Here is a 20,314-nt window from a genome sequence, read left to right on the forward strand (position 1 = left end):
CACATTTTCAAGAAATGCACCTGCAAAACATGCTGGCACTCTCCTAGACCTGTCCTCAAGACATTTTAACAGTATTAACCAGAGTAAAGAGCTCTTTTTCAGTCTCAGCTGTGAAATGTCAGAAATTCCTCCACCTTCCTCCCTGGCATGTCAGAACTCAGATTTCCCTTTTTCTTCAAAGGAGCCAGGATCCATCTCCTCCTCCTGTTTTGAACTTGCCGCAAACCTCCACCCAGCTTTCAGAGATGACATAAACCTTCTTTAATTCTTTCCTGAACAAATCTGAGCAACACCAGCACCTAGCATTCAGAACTCTGTCAACATGAAAAAAAGAAGCTACATTATCATATTGTGCCCCAGTGGCAGATATGCAAACCCTTTTATACAAGCTTCAAAGAATTCAAGTATCATTTTCCTTTACACAGCAACCAAATAGTTCACATGGTGGTTCTTATCTGAACCCACCCAGCACACCTTGTTGAAAGATTAGAACTCATAATTGAACTTTTCCCTCGTTTTATATCAATGTTTGCTCACATCAGCTACTACGGAGCCCTCTAGGGGACATGGGGAATTTTTTTTCTTTTGCGTTCCCTCGCAAAACTTTTGCGTTACCTCGCAATACTTTTGCGTTACCTCGCAAAACTTTTGCGTTCCCTCGCAAAACTTTTGCGTTACCTCACCTCGCAAAACTTTTGCGTTACCTCGCAATACTTTTGCGTTACCTCGCAAAACTTTTGCGTTACCTCGCAAAACTGTACTGGTCAGTTATGCAGCATAATTGAATACTGCAAGCCTTTCTTACGGTGGGCGCCGTACTTTATGCTTTAATATAAGGTTATGTGAGGTATTTCCATGAATTTTAATATCTTTTTGTGAAATATCTGAAGTTTTATTTCTTTCTTTAGGATAGAAAGGCACCACAAACCTACGATATAAACAGAAACCTTCCGTAAGTAGGAAAGAAATAAAAATACATTATAATTTGGACTATTTCTGAGTTATTATCGCGGGTAATAAATCATCTGACAGTTTTGATTGTGTCTCTGTTGTGTTCGTAGTCTGAATGGTTTAAAGAGCTGCTTTCAGTGCCGCTCCATCTTCGCCTTAACAGACATAAACATGCAGTAAAAAATAAATCGATTTTCAATCAGTGTTTTGCACCAAACAGTTTGTACTGTTAGCAAGTTTTTATTATTAAAAACACGACAAACTAATGATGGTAAAGGGCCGCACTGGGTTAACTCTGGGAATCTCATCTGTCCGTTTATCAATCAACTCCAAACCTTTTCTTTGTTCTGTCACAATTATCGATTTATTCCATTTTGATGATCAGGTTCCAAACTTTGCAAGGACTGACCGCCCCGCTCACCGCTTCCTAATACACACAAAGCCAGTATCCTTCCCATTCATACCTGGTGACGTCACGCCCACATCGACACACCCACCACACAAGTGTCAAAGCCGCTGCTCCTGTCATATCAATAATTACTTATTTCATTCATATGGCTCTTACAGAGCCTCAGTGAAAACTTGTTTATTATTATTAACTGTTTGGTGCAAAACACTGATTGAAAATCGATTTATTACTGCATGTTTATCTCCGTTAAGGCTGAGATGGAGCGGCACTGAAAGCAGCTCTTTAAACCATTCAGACTAGAACACAACAGAGACACAATCAAAACTGTCAGATGATTTATTACCCGCGATAATAACTCAGAAATAGTCCAAATTATAATGTATTTTTATTTCTTTCCTACTTACGGAAGGTTTCTGTTTATATCGTAGGTTTGTGGTGCCTTTCTATCCTAAAGAAAGAAATAAAACTTCGGATATTTCACAAAAAGATATTAAAATTCATGGAAATACCTCACATAACCTTATATTAAAGCATAAAGTACGGCGCCCACCGTAAGAAAGGCTGGCAGTATTCAATTATGCTGCATAACTGACCAGTACAGTATTGCGAGGGAACGCAAAAGTTTTGCGAGGTAACGCAAAAGGTTTTGCGAGGGAACGCAAAAGTATTGCGAGGGAACGCAAAAGTTTTGCGAGGTAACGCAAAAGGTTTTGCGAGGGAACGCAAAAGTATTGCGAGGTAACGCAAAAGAAAAAAAATTCCCCATGTCCCTTAGAGGGCTCCGTAAGCTACAAATATTTGAACTGAAAGTTTTTTTAACCAGCCAGATGCCACTTTATAGTGGCAGCCACCAGTTTGCTGGCACCTCTGGCAAAGGCGTAGATAAAGCCTTCAAAAAAGCTCACATTAGAGTAGAAAAATATCACCCTGAAAATTTTAGAGGATGCCAGTTTTTGAGTATATTTATTTAGTAGGGAAAAAAATATATATACATTTACAAATGTTTGTCTTTCAAAAAATAGAAATCGTTTCAAACCTCTTAGTACTTTCTACAATTCCCTCTACAATCAAAAGATTGTCTGTTTGTCGCATGCTTTGCAGTAGTTAACTAGTTTCATTGCTCTTCTCATGAGCATCTCACAAACTGAGACAGACCTTAGCTGTGATTACTGTTATAACCATAACGCAACGTGTGAGTGTGAATGCAGTGTGTGTCTTTTTGTAATAACGGGAGAGACAATTCAACTAATACTAACAGCATGCAGCAATTTAGCATGCACTGTGAACTGGCACAGTATGCACAATGAACTTGTTGTCACTGGAGAAACTGGGCTACTCCTGTGAAGCAATGGTGGGATGTCTGTCATATCTAATAATTCCCTTTTAAAATCATTGAGACATTTAAAGCCTAAACAGAAATGTGAATATTGTTGTCAACGTTATTGATTGATTTTTTGTTTTTTAAAGATTAGTTGCCAAAGAGCAATATATACTTTCATATACCACAAAATAATATTACACCAGCTTTATCCCAAGCAACTGCCAGTATATTAGTGAGCCTCAGACCACACAGTTAGCCAGAGCAGCAGCCGCAGCTTTCCTCACAGCCAGGGAATTTACACAGTCAAAGCTCTTGCCTTGTGATAGGATTACCAAGCAATGGATGTGTCATGTCCAGTGTGAGATCATCTTTTTTCTGAACCTAAAGAACATATCCCTATAGAGGCAGTGTTGAACCAACTGACTATTGATTCTCAGAAATGTAATAAATGTTGCTACAATGCAATGCAAATTAATTTCTAAAACTCTACATCTTTTATCTTTGCTGTCCTCATTCATGTCACTTTGTTGAACATTAACATGTATGTGTATATGTGTCTCAAAGAGTTTACACTAGGAACCCCTTCAATTCACAATGATATTTAACTTATTAATCAAACAGAGTTAGACGTAAGTGGTGCCTTGGAGCAGCTATACTCTAAAAGCTAATATTTACATTCTTTTCACAATGTCCAAATTTGACATGTATTTCCATCACTTTTTGTTGAAAACAGAAGCCTCTACAGGATAACCCTTTTTCTGCATCTTTTGCATCTTATGTGCATGGGTTTTTTTTCATACTTAAAAAGATCTCACAAAAAATAAAAAAATAAAAATGCCTGTAAAAGGAATAACAAACAGACTTCAAGTCTTTTGATAGTCACAGAGGTGAGTCAGGTTAAACTATTTTGTAGAAGTTTTCAGCTTACCAGAGTTTTCAAAATCTTTATAAGAGGCTGCCCAGGACTCAGACATCACCAGCAGGGTGTTTTCCATGATCTGGATGTCAGTGATGGGACAGTTGCACTGGGGATAGTCATCAGCACACTGACAGATGCACTGGTTGTTGTGGCACACATATTCACCCTCTCCGTTGCACATGATGTAGCTCAGAGCTGACTGGACAAATTTCTCCTGCAGGTATTCTGGGAATATGACCTGAAGGCCTGAAACAAAAAAGCGAAGTTTTGCTTGAAAAATGCCGACAACATCCATTTTTCTTTCTTTTTTTTTCCAACAATATACTAGATACATGACTGAGAAAACAATAATCTTTGTTTAACTCAAAGAAACAGAAAAAAAATTCTGTTTCTTTGAAACAGAACATTTGAGAATAAATACAAATGTTCTGTTTGTATTTATTCTTCTGTTTGTATTTATTGTGAAATTATATGTACACATTTTGTTGTATTTAAATAGTAAAAAAAAAAGAATAAATCAGAAAATAAATAAATAAATAATATGTAATCAGGTCATGTTAATATTTTGTGTTATATGGTAATGTGTAAGCAAATTTTTCTACAAAGGATAGCAGCATTTATACACAGGAAAAAAATTAGTTTGGTAGTCAGGGTTTAAAAGATCTGAGGTCCTTACCAGGTCTTCTGGTGACCCGTAAGAATAATCAGTGTTTTATATTAACTGTAAATACCCAACTGAACCGCAAGGGTCCTTCAGAAGTAATGTACCCCATCCTGACAAAGCAGGACATAGGGAATTTTACACCTCATAAAAATTGGTGTAATTTTTATATGGCGTAACATAAATACCAACATAGATAACATAAAAAATGAGGTTGTATCAAAAGAACAGAAATACTACAAAGGCACCACTGCACAAAATCCTTCCCAAAATTTAGTTTATATATTCATGTTTATACCTATAAAACACATTTTTAGCATGCAGAACTACACAAATTTAAGATGGGACAACCACATTCTTTATATAGAAAATACTTTTTCAGTTTTATTGAAGTAATATAAAAAAGAAACTGTTTCATGCAATTTAAATATTGGGATTATGCTTTTCTCCACAAACTGGCCTGTTTTGAAATCAATAATTTTGAGCATAATTTGATGGTTGAAGTTCTGATTTCCCCAGACCTGGGACAACTCCCGTACTTGCCATCCCTCCGATCACGTCTATGTTTTAAGCAGTTGACCATTTTATTTTTCGTGAAATACGCAAATAATTAATCTCTTTTCTTTGAGCCGTTTATGGTGAATCACATATAATGTGACAAGGAATGGGAAAGCCTTATGCTGGCTTTGACATATTTAGCTGATATTTTTGTAATAGTCTAATTTGTGATTTAAAGATTCATTTAAAGTTTCAGAGTTCAAGCTATTCATTCTTCAGTATCAATGACAAACTTTTAATAATTCTTAGACTCCCAGCCAATCCATATCCCTTTGGGGATCTCACCGAATTAAAGCTTGGACATTTTGCAGTTCAGGCTTCCACTTCAGTTCAGACCGGAAAAAATAAATCCCTTACTCTACAAGCCACTGGATTGGAAAAGAACTAAATAGATTTTTCCTTCTCATATGAAACAACATCTTGGCGAGACCGTATTTTCTTAATAGCTTTTCCTTGAAGACAAACTGTGCTTCAGTACAAAAATATGCAACCAGGAACTAGGACACAACATGTTATTGAATGATGAATAATTACATTATTCCTCCTGCTCACAATTTATTTTCACCTTCGGGTGAAAGGCGGAATCCACTTATGCAAAGTCAACTTAATGTGGCTAAAATGAAAGGAAAAGTAAGCATATAATTTCATATTGTACACATGAATCATTTTCCGGGTGTTGTCAAAGAGTCAAATGGTATCTCATTATGCATTTGCATGCAGCAATTAATCCTCCTTATTTTCACCCACAAACAAACGTTGAACATTACTGTGGGTAATTCAGAAACAGATAAAAGCCTTAATGGTTTGGATCTGAAACAGAACACTTCAATAGTCATCATCATGATGACAGCCTCTGAAGAGAAGTAACATAGTGCGCTTTGGTTGTTCATGGAAAAAAAAAATGTTTTGTATTTATTCTCCAAGCTTGGATAAAGACAGTCTTTATTTAAATCTGTTCATGAGATCAAATCAGACTACTCAAAGGAATTCTTCCACTTGCAGCTATTCAAACACAGTCCCTACACCTTGAACCAAAAGTCTACAATGCATACCTCTTTTTTGCATAATCTCTTCTATTCCCCACACCTCATCAGAAGCCCTGCCCATCAGTGATGAAGGGAACAGAAGGAAGCAGGGATGGAGCTAGTAAAGAGGATGGATAGATCATGTCTGACCACAAAAGAGTTTGGTTGCCCAGGGCTTTTTCTCCATCAGGCTTGTCTGGATCCAATATTCATTTAGCTTGATGTATTCCTGGGCTTGAAACTTTAATGTGATTTGTGGGAAAATCCAGATGGCAAGTTCACGGATCAACGCTGCTCCCTGACAGTGCTGGTGCCAGCGGCCGCCTGCACAATAACACCGATTGCCTCAGTGCTCCCCCAACGCCACGATCACTCCCACCATGAGACCCTCCCCCATTTCCTTATCTGTATAACTACACTGCATACCCCAGCTCTACCAATGCCCACATATACTGTCTTTTTTATATTGGTGCATTAGTGCTGAAGAATTGAAGAAGACACCATTTGAGAGTCTGACATTCAGCTCAACTCTATTGGTCTTGCAATCTCTTGTATTTCACTCTCCTTTGCTCTCCGTGTTTCTGTCCATTCTCTTCCTTTGCGTCTCTCTTTGCCTCTCACTCTGTCTTTGTACACATCTTCTACTGTCTTACTTCATTATAGTCACTGTTACTCCTACCACACACATCCATGTGCCCCCTGACTCCCCCCATCATCCTTTGGCTTCCATTCACTCCATCAATCACTCTCTTCATTCCTGTTTCTTCACCTCTTCTGCTCTCCCCTTCATTTTCTCCTGCTGAGTGTGCATTCAGATATCAGAAAATTCATGCCCTGTCTTGCCCTGTTTGCTACTATGCAGAAATGATGTCACATAATAAAAGTAAATCTATCAACATTTGTTAGAGCATTGTCAAAATGAGCAAAAGTATGGGAGCCCACAGGCTACAAATAAAGAGAGAAACCAATCAGATATAAAAACATTTATCTTGTGACTTAGCAAGCTTTTCTAGGTTAGCGCAATAACACGTGACACAATTGAAAATGATTGAACAATAAAGCTAGTTTATTGGATTATGAGTCAGGCATGTGTTGGGGGAAACACTAGATACTGGAGTATAGGTGTTACACTTACCGTCATTTAAGAGGAGATGATGAAATGAAAGGTACATATTGCAGCAGCTTTGCTGCTATTTGATAACCTCCAACTTCATGCTCTGTCAGTGCAAATAATTCTCTTCAATACAGATGCCTAGCTTGCTCTAAATAAATAGCGCTGCAAAACGGCACATAATCATATTGCATATAAGCTGATAGATTTCGCTTCTCATATTTTGATGGATATAGGCCCACAAACGTTCTATGAATGCTAAAAACGAATGGTGACTTTGCCTTTTCATTATGTCTCTTTCATGTGTGCTTTTTCTTCTTTTTTTTAACATAGTGACAGATAGGGAGTGTAGGCCACAACTGAGGCTTGTAACTGCTTTGGCAAGCATTTGCCTACTTACTGGAATGCCATGCTCCGCCTCATAAGTTACAGTTTCATTAAAGATTAATTGACCATTGTGTAGCTGCAATTTCACAAAATAATCATTACTTAATCCACTGGTGCAATAAAGTGCGTTACCTCAATGGGGGCATTAAATTACCACAGGAGGTTATTGTTGCAGCTATAATACCATTCCAAAAAGCTTTGGACAAAAGAGACTCCTAAGTCCACGGTTGCACAGGCTTTCTTGTTGATAATACATCCTTGATGTGAAAGGGGAACATAATTTAAAATGTTGCTGTGTTTGCCAGTTTTCACATACAGACTCCTTGTCTTTACGTATGAGGTAGAAGTGCAGCTGAAAAAGCTATTTATCCACTTTTCCTTTTTTTGTATAGAGTGTGAGGTGTGTGTATTGGGCCAGACAAAGGATAACATGTTCCACTGGAGCTGTTCTGAGCTCTCAGAATACGTTTGCATTTTTTAAAGTTCAGAATGAGCTGTACTTAGCATTCAAACAGATAATGTGTGGTGTGTCAGTGCAGAGTAGATTATCGTAGATTATCATAAGTGCTCTAAGCACTCGAGTAAGCAGAAGCGTGTGTTGTCAAACAGGACTGTTGACTCACAATTTAGTATTAGTTTTATTTGAAAATCCCTGTGGAACAGGAAGTTTTATTGTTGGAATAATATTTTTTATTTCTTTTTGTAAAATGTCCTGTTTAGTTTTAGAATTTTTATAGAATCCTTGTATACCTTGTATGTATTTGAGGGAGCAGGGCAGCAGAAATAGATGCACACAGCATCTTGCAAAAGTATTCATACCCTTGTTTTCACATTTTGTTTGTTGCAATCAGTTGTGATTTATGTGATAAAAATAAAGTAACACATTAATGCAAAGTGAAAGGAACATTCATAATTTATGTAGATCTTATTTTTATACATATGCAGAAAATAAACTGAAATGCATGGCTTGCAGTTTGCTTTTTTTAATCGGTCTCTCTGATTTTACCTTTTGTTGCAGTAATAACAGCAAACATAAATATGTGCTTGATCTAAACTAGAGATGTTCTAAGTGCAGTCTACTATTCAGAGCCATAGGAATAATTTTGTGTTGCCCTTGACTGCAGCTTAAAAATGGTACAAATCGGCCACCCAGAAAAGGTAGTTGATGTAGATGGAAGCGTTTTGTGATTATTATTATTACTATTACTTTTGATGACAATTTTATGACACATTTCTACAATCTTAAAAATAAAATGTGATACAGCACAGCCACTGATTTAACTTGGCTGAATACAGTGAGGGTTTGCAAAGACAGTTGTCTTTTTGTTGCTGAAAATAGACTAAGTTTATTTTCTAGATCAATAAAATGGAAAAAAAAAAAAAACATCCAGTTCGAAAAGTTAGAAAACTGCAAACCTTCCATTGATTGAGACAAATGTCTGAGGGTATTTTTCAGACCAACAATAATTTCCTTTTATTGACTTTGTTTCATCTAAATATGGCATGTTTAATGTATTGCTGTGCTGGAGTTGTACCTTAAGAAATAATTAAAAAGCTTAAGAACAGAAACAATTTTATAATAGCACATTTAGACAGTCTATCACAAAGGCACAATTTTTCTAAATCTCTTAGTCAAATAAATAAAAAAATAAGACAAAGCAATTTACTTTGCATGAATTAAAACTTAACTGCCAAAAAATGTATTTCTGAAAAAAAATAATAAAGAAAATTAAAATAAAAAGTCTCAACCTATATGTTCTCTTTGATTCCAATCAAAAACACAGCAATGGCTTTGTCCTGTCAATAGGTGGCAACAACATCGGCATCAATTCCATCAAAATTCAACAAATGAAAATCTTGAGATCTAAATTGTGCTTTCTCAGACAGTTTATGCTTTTATTCCAGTCATTAATTCCGTAAGTCTGAAAAGTTTTTCAGATGTTTTTTTTTTTTTTATTTAAATTTAAGTGTCTGTTAACAATAGGCACAAACTGTGCGAAAAACATCAGTAATGTGAAATACCAAGATTATTGCAGATAAAAACACTGATATAGCTAATATTCACGTACTGTAGGATACACATTATTCTTTTGCTCATGTTTAAGCACATACAGCAACATACAGTGTCATTGTAAGATACGAAGACAAGACAACAATAAACTGAAAAGGTGCCAAAAGACAAATCTGCTTTAGACTGGAGAACACTTAAAAAGATGATATAGATGCCTGCCAGTTTGGAAGCAAACTAAAACAAATTAGGCCTGGTTTAAAACTTTTGCACCATACTTCAGCTTTTGTCTTGATGAAACTGAGTTTATATATTTTTATCTTGCAGGTGTAGCAATCACAGTAAGAGCATAAATTACCTAGGAAATAATCTTGGCATTCGGTTTGCTGTGTTTGCCGTATAAAAACAAAATGCTGAAATTGCATGTTGGAACAAATGTGATTGTGAAGGGCAGGAGAAGTAGAGAGGTAAATGAGACCTCCATGGCGCTGAATCATTACCTGATATTTTGCACCCTGAAAACAAAGATATACATGTTGAGTTATAGTAAAATAAGTGAATGATTACTTTTATTCCTCTTTACAAAATGTGGTGCCCAGCTATGTGGCAAATCACGTTTTTGCACTTCTAAACAATAATGCAGGTTTCAAGAAGTAATGTTAAATTTACAAATTGCAGCTTCACTCAGTATTAGCTGTATTGAAAAACAATGCTTTGGTGTATAGTGGGAAATGTAATTGCCTTTGGCTGCTCATTCAGTGTTCAAGCTGTTCCGTCATGTGTTGCCATGTGTCCCCTCACAGCAGTAGCGGTAGACCTCGACTGGCAAGATTATTGTACTTGTCTCACAATAGGCACACAGACTGAAACCATGCACCCACATGCACACACGTAGATCCACAGCCTTCGTGAGCTATTGCAGAAATCACATGTTTTACAAGAAGCCAAGAGAGGGGGGAGGAGAGACATATGACAGGCTCTGACATTTCCATTTGAGCTAGAACAGACACAACTGTCCTCAAAGTGTCACTGTGTGCTTTATGCACATCTCAGATCAAAAGCCCAGAGTTATCACAGGGAAGATATCACATATTCGTAAAAGCAGTATTAGTGTTTATCTTCACGCTTTGATCAAAATGGACAGAACTTAATTCTAAACAAAGTCTTGCACATTAACTTAAATAGATGCAACTGCAGTTTAAACTGTATTGTAACCTGAATGTGAAACCCTTTTAAAATACAAGTTTTAATTCCTCCAGGATATTCAAAGTGGTAATGAAAGCCACTCGACATGAAAAAAACAGAATTATTAAATTTCTCATTTAAAAATTGGAAATAAAGAAATTACTTTAGATACAGGAAAATATTGTGAAGAAATCACAAGATGCAGCAAACAGAGGAGGGAAAAACGTGTGATATGTGATCAAGCTGGTCCAAGTGTAAATTAAAGATGGAAAGATGTCCTCATGTACAGGGGTTTTCATCACATTAGAGAAATATTTTAAAAAATAATGTGCTGAAAACTCTATATGCTTCCCACATGTAAGGAGGATAGTATCCACCATTGAAAAAAAAAAAAAAAAAAAAAAGAAAACAGAGATTTAAAGATCAGATTTGTTTTGGTGCCAGACTTTCATCAAACCTTCCTCCGGAAAATACATTTCAACACTTGGAATTGGTCTTAGAGTTTTTTTCTGATGTCACCAATCATGGTCAGTTTATTTCAAATTGATCATCTAGGCAATCCTTTTTTTTCAAAATACTTAAAAACTAGCAAATTCTTAAAATGCATTTCTTTGCAAGATCATGTGTGAAGAACAGCTAACTAACTAAATAAACCCTATGTGAAGTGAATATATTTACAGGACAGTCAAAAAAATATATTAATGTTAATCTCATTTATAAATGTAAGACAATGTTGCTGAGGCTGTGCATCTTGAAAATCCTGGATAGGTACAAAATATGTAGCCTAAAGGTGAACTTGTTTCTATAAACAGAATGCTTGTCATTTCAAAGTGTCAAAATCTACAAAACAACTAAATTCATTTTAGCTTAGTTGTTTGATAAGCTTTCAAATACGTTTTTTCTTTCTAAGAGAACACTTTAGGAAAGAACATGGACGTTGATAAAATGCCTGGGTTTATTTTTTTTCCCTCATCCAATATTTACTCTTCATGTTTTGCATCAAATATTTTGTCGTCAGTAAATAATTCTCTGCTAACCAAAAGCTTTTTGTTTACTGATACTCCCGTCTGCACATCAAATCCTCAACAAGTCCATCACAGAAACACCCAATTGATTTGTCTGTTTGTTTTACTTTCCCAAACTGTTTACAGCATTTTTCACTCTGAAAAAAGGGACATGCATTGAGGAACATAGCAATGAGTATCTAATTCATCACTCTCTGCATGACTCGCCAGGGCCAGTTAATTTATTTTCACTTTCCCACTTTGAAAACTGTTGGCTCAGGCTATTCTAACATATTCATAAATCTTCCAAGATAGGCTCATGGCTCTTCCAAGATAGGCTCTTGAGGAGACTGGAAAAAGAGAAAAGAGAAAAGCAGGCGTTGGAGATTGAAAGAGGCAAATTAGTTTGCTTTTGTTTTGGTGCTAATTTATGACAGCCACACTAAGGGTGATAGGGTCCTCACAGGGTAATGACTTGTGGAGGTTCTGGGGCCTTTTATCTTTGTGCTGGAGCTAATATATGTAACCAATTTGCAAATCATCACCTCCAATACACAGTTTGTCTGTTACTTCTGAAAAAAAGTGTAAAGAAATATGTTTTAATATTCTGATATAAAATACCTCAAGTAACAGCTAAAACGTATTTCCCTACAGATGCCACAAAATTACACCTCAGGTAACAAGAAAAAATAAAAATGAAACTCCTTTTGTGTTTAATCTCTAAAAAATAGGCTTTTATAAAGAGTTTTACAAACCCATGAAAATCCCGACCATTTAACCGTGTGCTAATACCCTCTCTCAACACATTCCCAGTCCTCAATAAGCTATTTTTACTTGTAGGTCTCAGTGGAGACTGAAAGTGAGAATCCAGCCAAATGCAATATCATCAGGTTTCTAAGCTTTAGCCTGAAGGAAGGACAAACAAAGAACAAATTAATACGGGGGAGTAAAAGTTTATCTAATTCCCAACAGCTGTAAAGCTAAATTGTGCAGATCTTTCATTTGGATCAAATGAAGCAGAATAAACAAGCTAGAAAATGTTAAAAAAGAACAACAGAAAAAAAAACAAAAAAACGAATAAAATCATCTACATGACTAATTCAGGGAAATTAGTTACTATCCATTTAAGTTATATATGTGAGGGAAGTTTAGACTTGCAACATAATCAAAGAACAGTGTAATTTTAAACAGTATGACATGCACTCCAAAATGGCATTACATACATCCAAACTGTGAAAATATGTCTTAGTAGGATTTACAGGAACTTACAAAAGTATTCACACCCCTTGAACTGTTCTGAATTTTGTCATATTGCAACAGTAACGTTTTGTCAGTGTTATTTTAATTGCATGTAATTGTATGTAATTTTTCATGATGTATTACATCAAGAGAAATTGGTACATAATTGTGAAATAGAAAGAAAATGCTACATTAAGCTCAAGTCAGATTGGATAGTGTGTTACTGAACAGCAAACTTCAAACTTCAAGCCTAACCACAGTTTCTCTGTTGGATTTTGGTCTGGAGTTTGAGTTATTTCAACACATTCTCACTCCCAACTTGTCATGTATTGACGAGTTGGGACGATTTCTGACCATGCGTCACATCAGCATATGTTTGGGGTCAGTGTTCTGACAAGAGATAAACCCTTATTACAAGTCTTAGACTCTTAGAGGTTTCTTCTTATTGCCCTGTATTTATTTCAATCAGTCTTATAAAATGTGAACTTCTCCATTCTTGAGAAAAAAAAATCATCTCCAAGACATTTTACGGCCATCATCATGTATCACCATGGGGGCTGTTTGTTCCTGGTAATTTGCAGTGGTTTCCTCTGCACAACATTTTGCCCCCATTTGACCAAAGCATTTTCTTACACATGTATTCTGTGTCTCCCATATGGTTTGTGGTAACCTTTAAATTGGGACTTTTTTATGGCTTTCTTTCAGTAATGGCTTCCTTCTTTCCACTCTTTCATAAAGGAAAGATTTGTGGAGTACATGACTCCACGAAAAAGAAAGAAAAAAAAAAAGATTCTCCTGCCTGAGCTGTTGAACTTTGCAGTTCCTCCAGATTTTCCACAAGCCTCTTCACTGCTCAGCTAGCCTCTCTGATTAATGCTTCCCCTCCCCAGCAGATCAGCTTAGGTGGACGGTTAGGTCTTGGAGTGTTTGCCATTCTGGTGTACAGTTTCCTTTTCGAGGTGATGGATTGCACAGTACTTTGTGAGATGTTCAAAACCACAAACTTCTTCAAATCTTTAAACCTTATGAATTGACCTGTCGTTTCTCTTCCTCAGTGTTTACTAACATCTGCTTTTGTACCTAGATTAAATTACATAGATTCTTACTAATTATGTGTTGTCTGGAGGCAATAAGCTGCACTGTATGATACTGAGGGAGGAGAGAAAAAAGAGAGTTGAATGCTATGCATGCTAGATTTTTTGGAAAATCCTATATCATATTTTTTCCATTTCACTATATGCCACTTTCTGTTGATCCTTCACAAAAAACAAACAACAACAACAAACTAGTAAAACAAATGGAAGCTTGTGGTTATAAGACTAATATGACAAAAGTATGGGGACTGTGGATATTTTCCAAACTTTAATGCATTATGTTGAGAATAAATAATGCTGTGTTTTTCCTTTGTGGAGAATTAGCCATTCTCCATGCTGAGTTCTTGATGCATGAGGTCAAAGAAGAGTCAGTGAGTTGAATTCATGAATTTCATTTATTAATACCAAAATACAGCTGGTCCATTATGACCTGCTACCTTTAAGAGCTAACAGACCAAAATGGAGCCCAAGAACAGATCTCCTTTGTTAGCCTCCATCTAAGTTACGCCCCAAAGAGGGCCTTACCTAGCTCCTACTATCCTGTAATCTTTGAGGGTGTTTCCTAACATGTCATTTCTTTTAGCTTTAGCAACTAGCTAACAGAGACAGAAGGAAAACACATAACTATTTATTCTCAACACCTTCTATTTCTCTTAGCTAGTTACAAAGCTAAAGCTAAATTAAATGACATGTTAGGAAACACCCTCCAAGCTAAGGTTAAGGGATATGACACACTAGGGAACGCCCTCTTTAGAGCATAGCTTAGATAGAGGCAGTGGTGGAGAAAGTACTCATACAATGTACTTAAGTAAAAGTACAAATACACAGACAAAAATGTACTCAAGTAAAAGTCAAAGTACCACATTATTATTTTACTTAAGTAAAAGTAAGAAAGTACAAGCTTTTAAAACTACTTAAGTATTAAAAGTAAAAGTACTTGCCGACCATAATACCTAACGGCTTATATAATGTCATTAAGTGTACCTATCGTATTTAGTTTTAATAAATCAGTAATGTACCATTTTAATGAGCAATGCTGTTACTTGCAAGTTCATGCTAGCTTATAACAATATACAGTAATCGTATTTATTTACTGCAGTCGAGTTCAACAAAAAGCTTGCTAAGATTACATAAAACTTCACTAACACAAATTAATTGAACATCGATAGCGTTTAGCAACTTAACTTACCTCAATATGTTTTTTCAAATTTGATGGTGAATTTTTGAAAGATAGAATTTCATGCTTTCGGGGAAGGCAAAGGCGGCATTGGAATCTCCAGGAAGCGTTTTTTGACCCAGTTATTTCAAAGAAATCTTTTAAATAAGGCCATGGGTGGGGCAGGTCTTCTGGAGGATGACTATCCTTGGACTCCATTCTGGGAGTTAATGATTCTGCAGGTCCTGCGTACTGTGCTGCTCTTCTTGAGGGAGGGCCTAATGGTTATTTCCTGCTTTGGATTGGTTCAGCGGACTGATTCTGCTCTCGCCATTGGATACTTTCAAACTAACGAACAAATCAAAAAACTGAAATGCGTCTTGGATGTAACGAGTAACGAAACGCTATATAGAAATGTAGTGAAGTAGAAAGTATAGATACTTACTGTTAAATGTAGTGGAGTAAAAAGAAAGTATCCATTATTAAATCTACTTAAGTAAAGTACAGATACACGAAAATTGTACTTAAGTACAGTAACGAAGTACTTGTACTTCGTTACTTCCCACCACTGGATAGAGGCTAACAAAGGAGCTGTTCTTGGGTGCCATGTTGTCCTGCTAACTCCTAAAGGTAGCATGAGGAATGGACCAGCTGTATTTTGGAATTAATAAATGGGATTCATAAATTCAACTTGATGACTCTTCTTCAACCTCATACATCAAGAACTTAGCATGAATAAATTCTTCACAATTAATCGATTAAATACTGCTAAATCTTACAGCAGTGTTTGTGATGCTGTCAAGGACAAAAAAATGGGAGTAGGGGGATGGGTGAGGGTAAATAGCACAAGGAATATTTGCCAAACATTTGACATACCAAAGACATGATACAAAGGAACAATATCTGATTTTAGGTTGTTAGGTTGTTCACTTGATGTCAGAAACCACTACAACATTCTAAACTAAATCTAGTGCGGTAATGTGGAATATATGATTTTATTGAGCAGTATGTGCATTTTTGCTTTTATCGTGGTGTCAGAGTTCAACATGTATTTTTACTGTTGTAGTGCATTTAATTATGGTGGTAACATTGGTTAGGGCACAATTTCCAAGACAAATTTCCCCTATGGATGGAACAAAGAATACATTTATCATCTACATCTATCTATGTAAAAGCAAAGAGAATATCTAGGCAGCATCAGATTCACTGTGTTATCTGCGTCTCACAGTACCACCAACTCAAAAACAAAACCACAGGGGTGAGAACAAAGGAAACACATTCTCCTTTCATAAAACTTGTGTATGTGGGAGAGAGGATAGTCAAATATCTAAGGCAACTACATTTAGAAATTTGCTTATTTCTTGCCTTTTAATTCAAAGTCCTGTCTGTGGTATTTCCACACCAAATTCCATCACAGTGAGGACAGAAAAGCTTGATCATAGTGAGCATTAGTAAATACTTCACTCTATAGCTCTAGAGTCTTATGTGGGTATGGCGGTGAACAAACTGCAGCAAAAATGATAATAATAAAAAAATATATAATGACAATAATAATAAATCAAACTAGCTAAGAGAAACACCATGATTAAATGTTTAATTACTGGAACAAATCTAGGGACATTTTCTATTAGTGCATCCTTGTTGTAACTCATGTGATTTTAACATACCAATAAGATCTTATAACTGAGCAATTAAAAAGACTAGATTTATTATATTTCAAGTTTTCATTTTTTGCAGTCCATAACGAATGAGCATCAGTATTAAACTAAAACAAAAAAAAAACACAATTAAGTTCTGTAAATTAAAGTAACCAGAGAATGCTGTTGCAAAAGCTTTAAGCAGATAAAATAGTCTGAGAAGTGTCACCATGGAAACTTCATGTGATTATGATTAAAAGTGTGGCTCTAAGCATTGACAAGAAGAAATGCATTAGTATCTGATTCAGCACACCAAAATGGTCAAAATACTTTTGTGTCTGTCAACTTTAAGTTGAAGTGTGGGTCTATACATCAAGGAACTGACTGGTTGAAACGCAGCCTATTCTCACTTTCTGTTGTGCAGTCTCTCACCAGTGTTAACGGAGGAGCTCGACTGCTGGGTAGAAGGCTTAAAAATCTTAAATCAGTCAGGAAACTTTGTCAAACTTGGTCTGAAAAGCATCTATGAATCTCAGTCTCATTTCTTAGCAAAGTGCTGGAGGCAAAAGCCTACATCAGGGTGAAAAGAATCCGAAACTCTCCTCAAACAGGGTAGCAAGGTATCACTCTGGTTGTCATAGACCTAAATGGTAGGAGAAGAGAAGCAAATAAAACAAAAACAAGAGAATAGAGAAGAAAAGAAATATAATGATCAGTCACAATGGAACTTATTAGTGACTAACCGTGCCTCGAGGATTCCCCAAGCAGAAAAAGAAAACTGCATAAACTAAATATTATTCTTCAATAGCTGTTTCATAAAGTTGACTGCAAAAGGAGACTATTACATTTTTTTTCTTACTGTTTACCTGAACAATGAGGTCAAACAAGCATATTTTTAAAGACCAGAATGGTTATGAATAAAACAAGGAGATTGGTTATGAATAATAAAGTAATTTAATTTCATTATTTATTCTAACCTCCAAATTTCAGTAGCCTTTTACTGCATATGTCAGCAACACTCATAACAAAACTCATACTGTGATGCTTTCTGGTGAACATTTTAGGGTGGGATGGGACAAACTTGAACATTTCGTTCTGCAGTGCAAAACCGCTTTTTAAAATTACAATAACTATCATAACTCCACACAAATCTGTTAAAGAATGAATGTGGATAGATGAGAGTATAAAGGTCAGAGAACAAGGTAGCAATTTTACAGCTTGATTGTATCTTTTCAGAAATTTAAAAAGGTAACATGTTTCAAGTAGATTAGTTAAAATATATGTTTTATTGGAATAAAAAGTAGCTGAAGACTGCCGTCTGAATTTTAAATTTGTCCCACATCATTTGGGTATGATCAATTCTATACATAAGCCATGAGTGGCCCTAAATACTAGTTAAATAATTTTTTTGTATAATCAGAAAATACGTAAATCCTCAAAGGTGCAGACAGAGTCTCTATAGAAATTAAAAGGCAGGTATTTAATATTGAAATAGCAGTATTAGAAGCTGTTAGTTTTAAGAGTTCATGTTCATGCATGACCGATTTGATTTAATATGCCAAATCACAAGTTGAAACAAATGCATGTATTTGGTAGGTTACAAATAAATGTTCACTATATGAAGTGAACTATTTTTATAATAAGTGCAAATATTAAATATCAAAAAATAGAACATCAGAATTTTGGTCCTATAAATTCAGGTATATTCATTGAATGCTTCTTAATCTTTCTCCATGTTTTCGTCTTCTTATCATTACTGTTTTTTTGTTGTTTTTACTACTACTACTACTACATATTTGCCAAATGTGTCATATTTACCAAATATGACACATTTAGTCATCCATATAAAAACACAATTTCACATTAGAAACTGCTGCTGGTGATCTGTGATCATCCACACTGGCCAGATGTGACTCCTCCCTGCAGTTTAAATGCCAAAAGTTAGCATTTTAGCTAATTGTCTGGTAAAAGGTCAATAGGCATTTGTAAATGAGACACATGGCGGGTGTTCATTAGAAGTGCTGAGAGCTGCTTGAGCTTATTAGAGTAGCACAGGGTCCAGCCATTTCGGTCTCTCTCAAGGGAAAGTCTATAAAGTCCATTTATGCTCTGTAGTCAAAGAGGACAATGCTGTCAAAGCTGTTATTTCTTGGCATTGGTTATAAAGACCAGTCAGGGGCCACAATAAACCTGTTAGTGTTTCTGTATGAATGAAATGTAGTCAAGATGGGAGCACTGTGAAGTCCAGAGGTAGTTCCAAATTTTTAAGTATTATCTTATTTGCAATTTTTTTTAAAGTTTACTTTGTTCTGTGCAAAACATTCAAACACCAGCCTGTCAGTGTAGTTCTTGAATGGAACAATTGATTTTTTTTATCTTGAGCCAATTTCTTCTCAGCTATTCATCAGTTTAAGTGGAGGCAGTGAAAATAGTCTCTGTAATTGTAACATCGGACCCAATGTTTTCAAGAATGCTTTGTGCGATATAAAAGAAGGCACTTGTTTGGTCTACTGAATAAATGTTGTATTGATTCAGGTGATAGGAGAAGCTAAAGTGACCTATTATCTTAGTTGTTTTTAAAATATAGCTCAACAAAAGAACACACATCCTGACATTCACTTAAAAATCTAAAAGTGCAAAACAAATACTCTAGATGTTTAAACATTTTTGTGAACTAGCAAAGCTATTATTTCTTCCTGAAACAATCCATCTAAAACATTTTGCTTACATTAAATCCTAACTCTCTTTTTATTTGTAGAGAACATGCACATGTTATCTCACATGTTATTAGTTATCCTGGTGAATTGTAGAGCTTTTGATAGAAATGTCAAAATTCATTATATTTATCACCACAAAGAGTGTTCATGTCTGACACAGTTGAGGTCACTTTTTTTCCACAATCTAGTTTTGAATTCATGATGTTACATACAGGGGCAAACTAGAATTAGAAATGGAAATAAAATTTTATTACAATATTTTGTGGTATTTGTTGTAATATTGATAAAACAGTAACAAATATCCAAACATTTATCTTTGATTATTTGTAGTGCTGTGATTGTATGTCACTGAATGTAGCTTAAGACCATCAGACAAAAATATTGCTCCTAAAAACAAAATGTATACATTATCAAAAAAGCCTGTCTTAGTATACCAGTTACATTGGAAACTGCAACTGTGCTTCTAAGCTGCTCCAATTAATTCACTTTATTCATGTATTTAATTATAGAACCAATAGTGGAAAAAAACAACTAAAAGTAACAATTCCAGCCACAACAATAACCAGTGCTAAATGTATAGCTTCAAATCATAACGTAGACGTAGCAGTTTAATCAGAGGATATGCCTCACAAAGAGATAAAATGAAGACCAGCACTTATATCTACCTTAATGCCAAAGTGAGAACTGTAAGGTGATTTTAATGACTAGAAGTAATTAGAAATCTATTTGGCAGCAAAAACCTTAAAAGCTCTTCAGTGTTTATATACCTCTTCATCGGTGGTGTGAAGTGTATTACTTTGAAGAGCACTATTATCGTTCAGCAAGTTACACCATCAGCTGTCTTTGTAATTAATGACAGGAATAATTGCTCTTAAAAACGCATTTTAAGGAAATCCCTTATCGTTCATCCTTGCACCTCGGTAACAAGCAGA

The 20,314-nt window shown here is 35.6% G+C and overlaps 1 protein-coding gene across 1 annotated transcript in view; it reads right to left on the bottom strand.

The window, feature by feature from the left end:
• Positions 1-20,314, bottom strand: part of brinp1 (bone morphogenetic protein/retinoic acid inducible neural-specific 1) — a 121,132-nt gene that overhangs the window by 13,152 nt on the left and 87,666 nt on the right. Inside the window, exon 6 of the mRNA XM_028026237.1 lies at positions 3,610-3,846. Within this exon, the coding sequence (XP_027882038.1) occupies positions 3,610-3,846 (237 nt within the window). The remainder of the gene's footprint in view (positions 1-3,609; positions 3,847-20,314) is intronic.

Source organism: Xiphophorus couchianus, chromosome 8 (genome assembly GCF_001444195.1).
Source record: "Xiphophorus couchianus chromosome 8, X_couchianus-1.0, whole genome shotgun sequence".
NCBI lineage: Eukaryota > Metazoa > Chordata > Actinopteri > Cyprinodontiformes > Poeciliidae > Xiphophorus > Xiphophorus couchianus.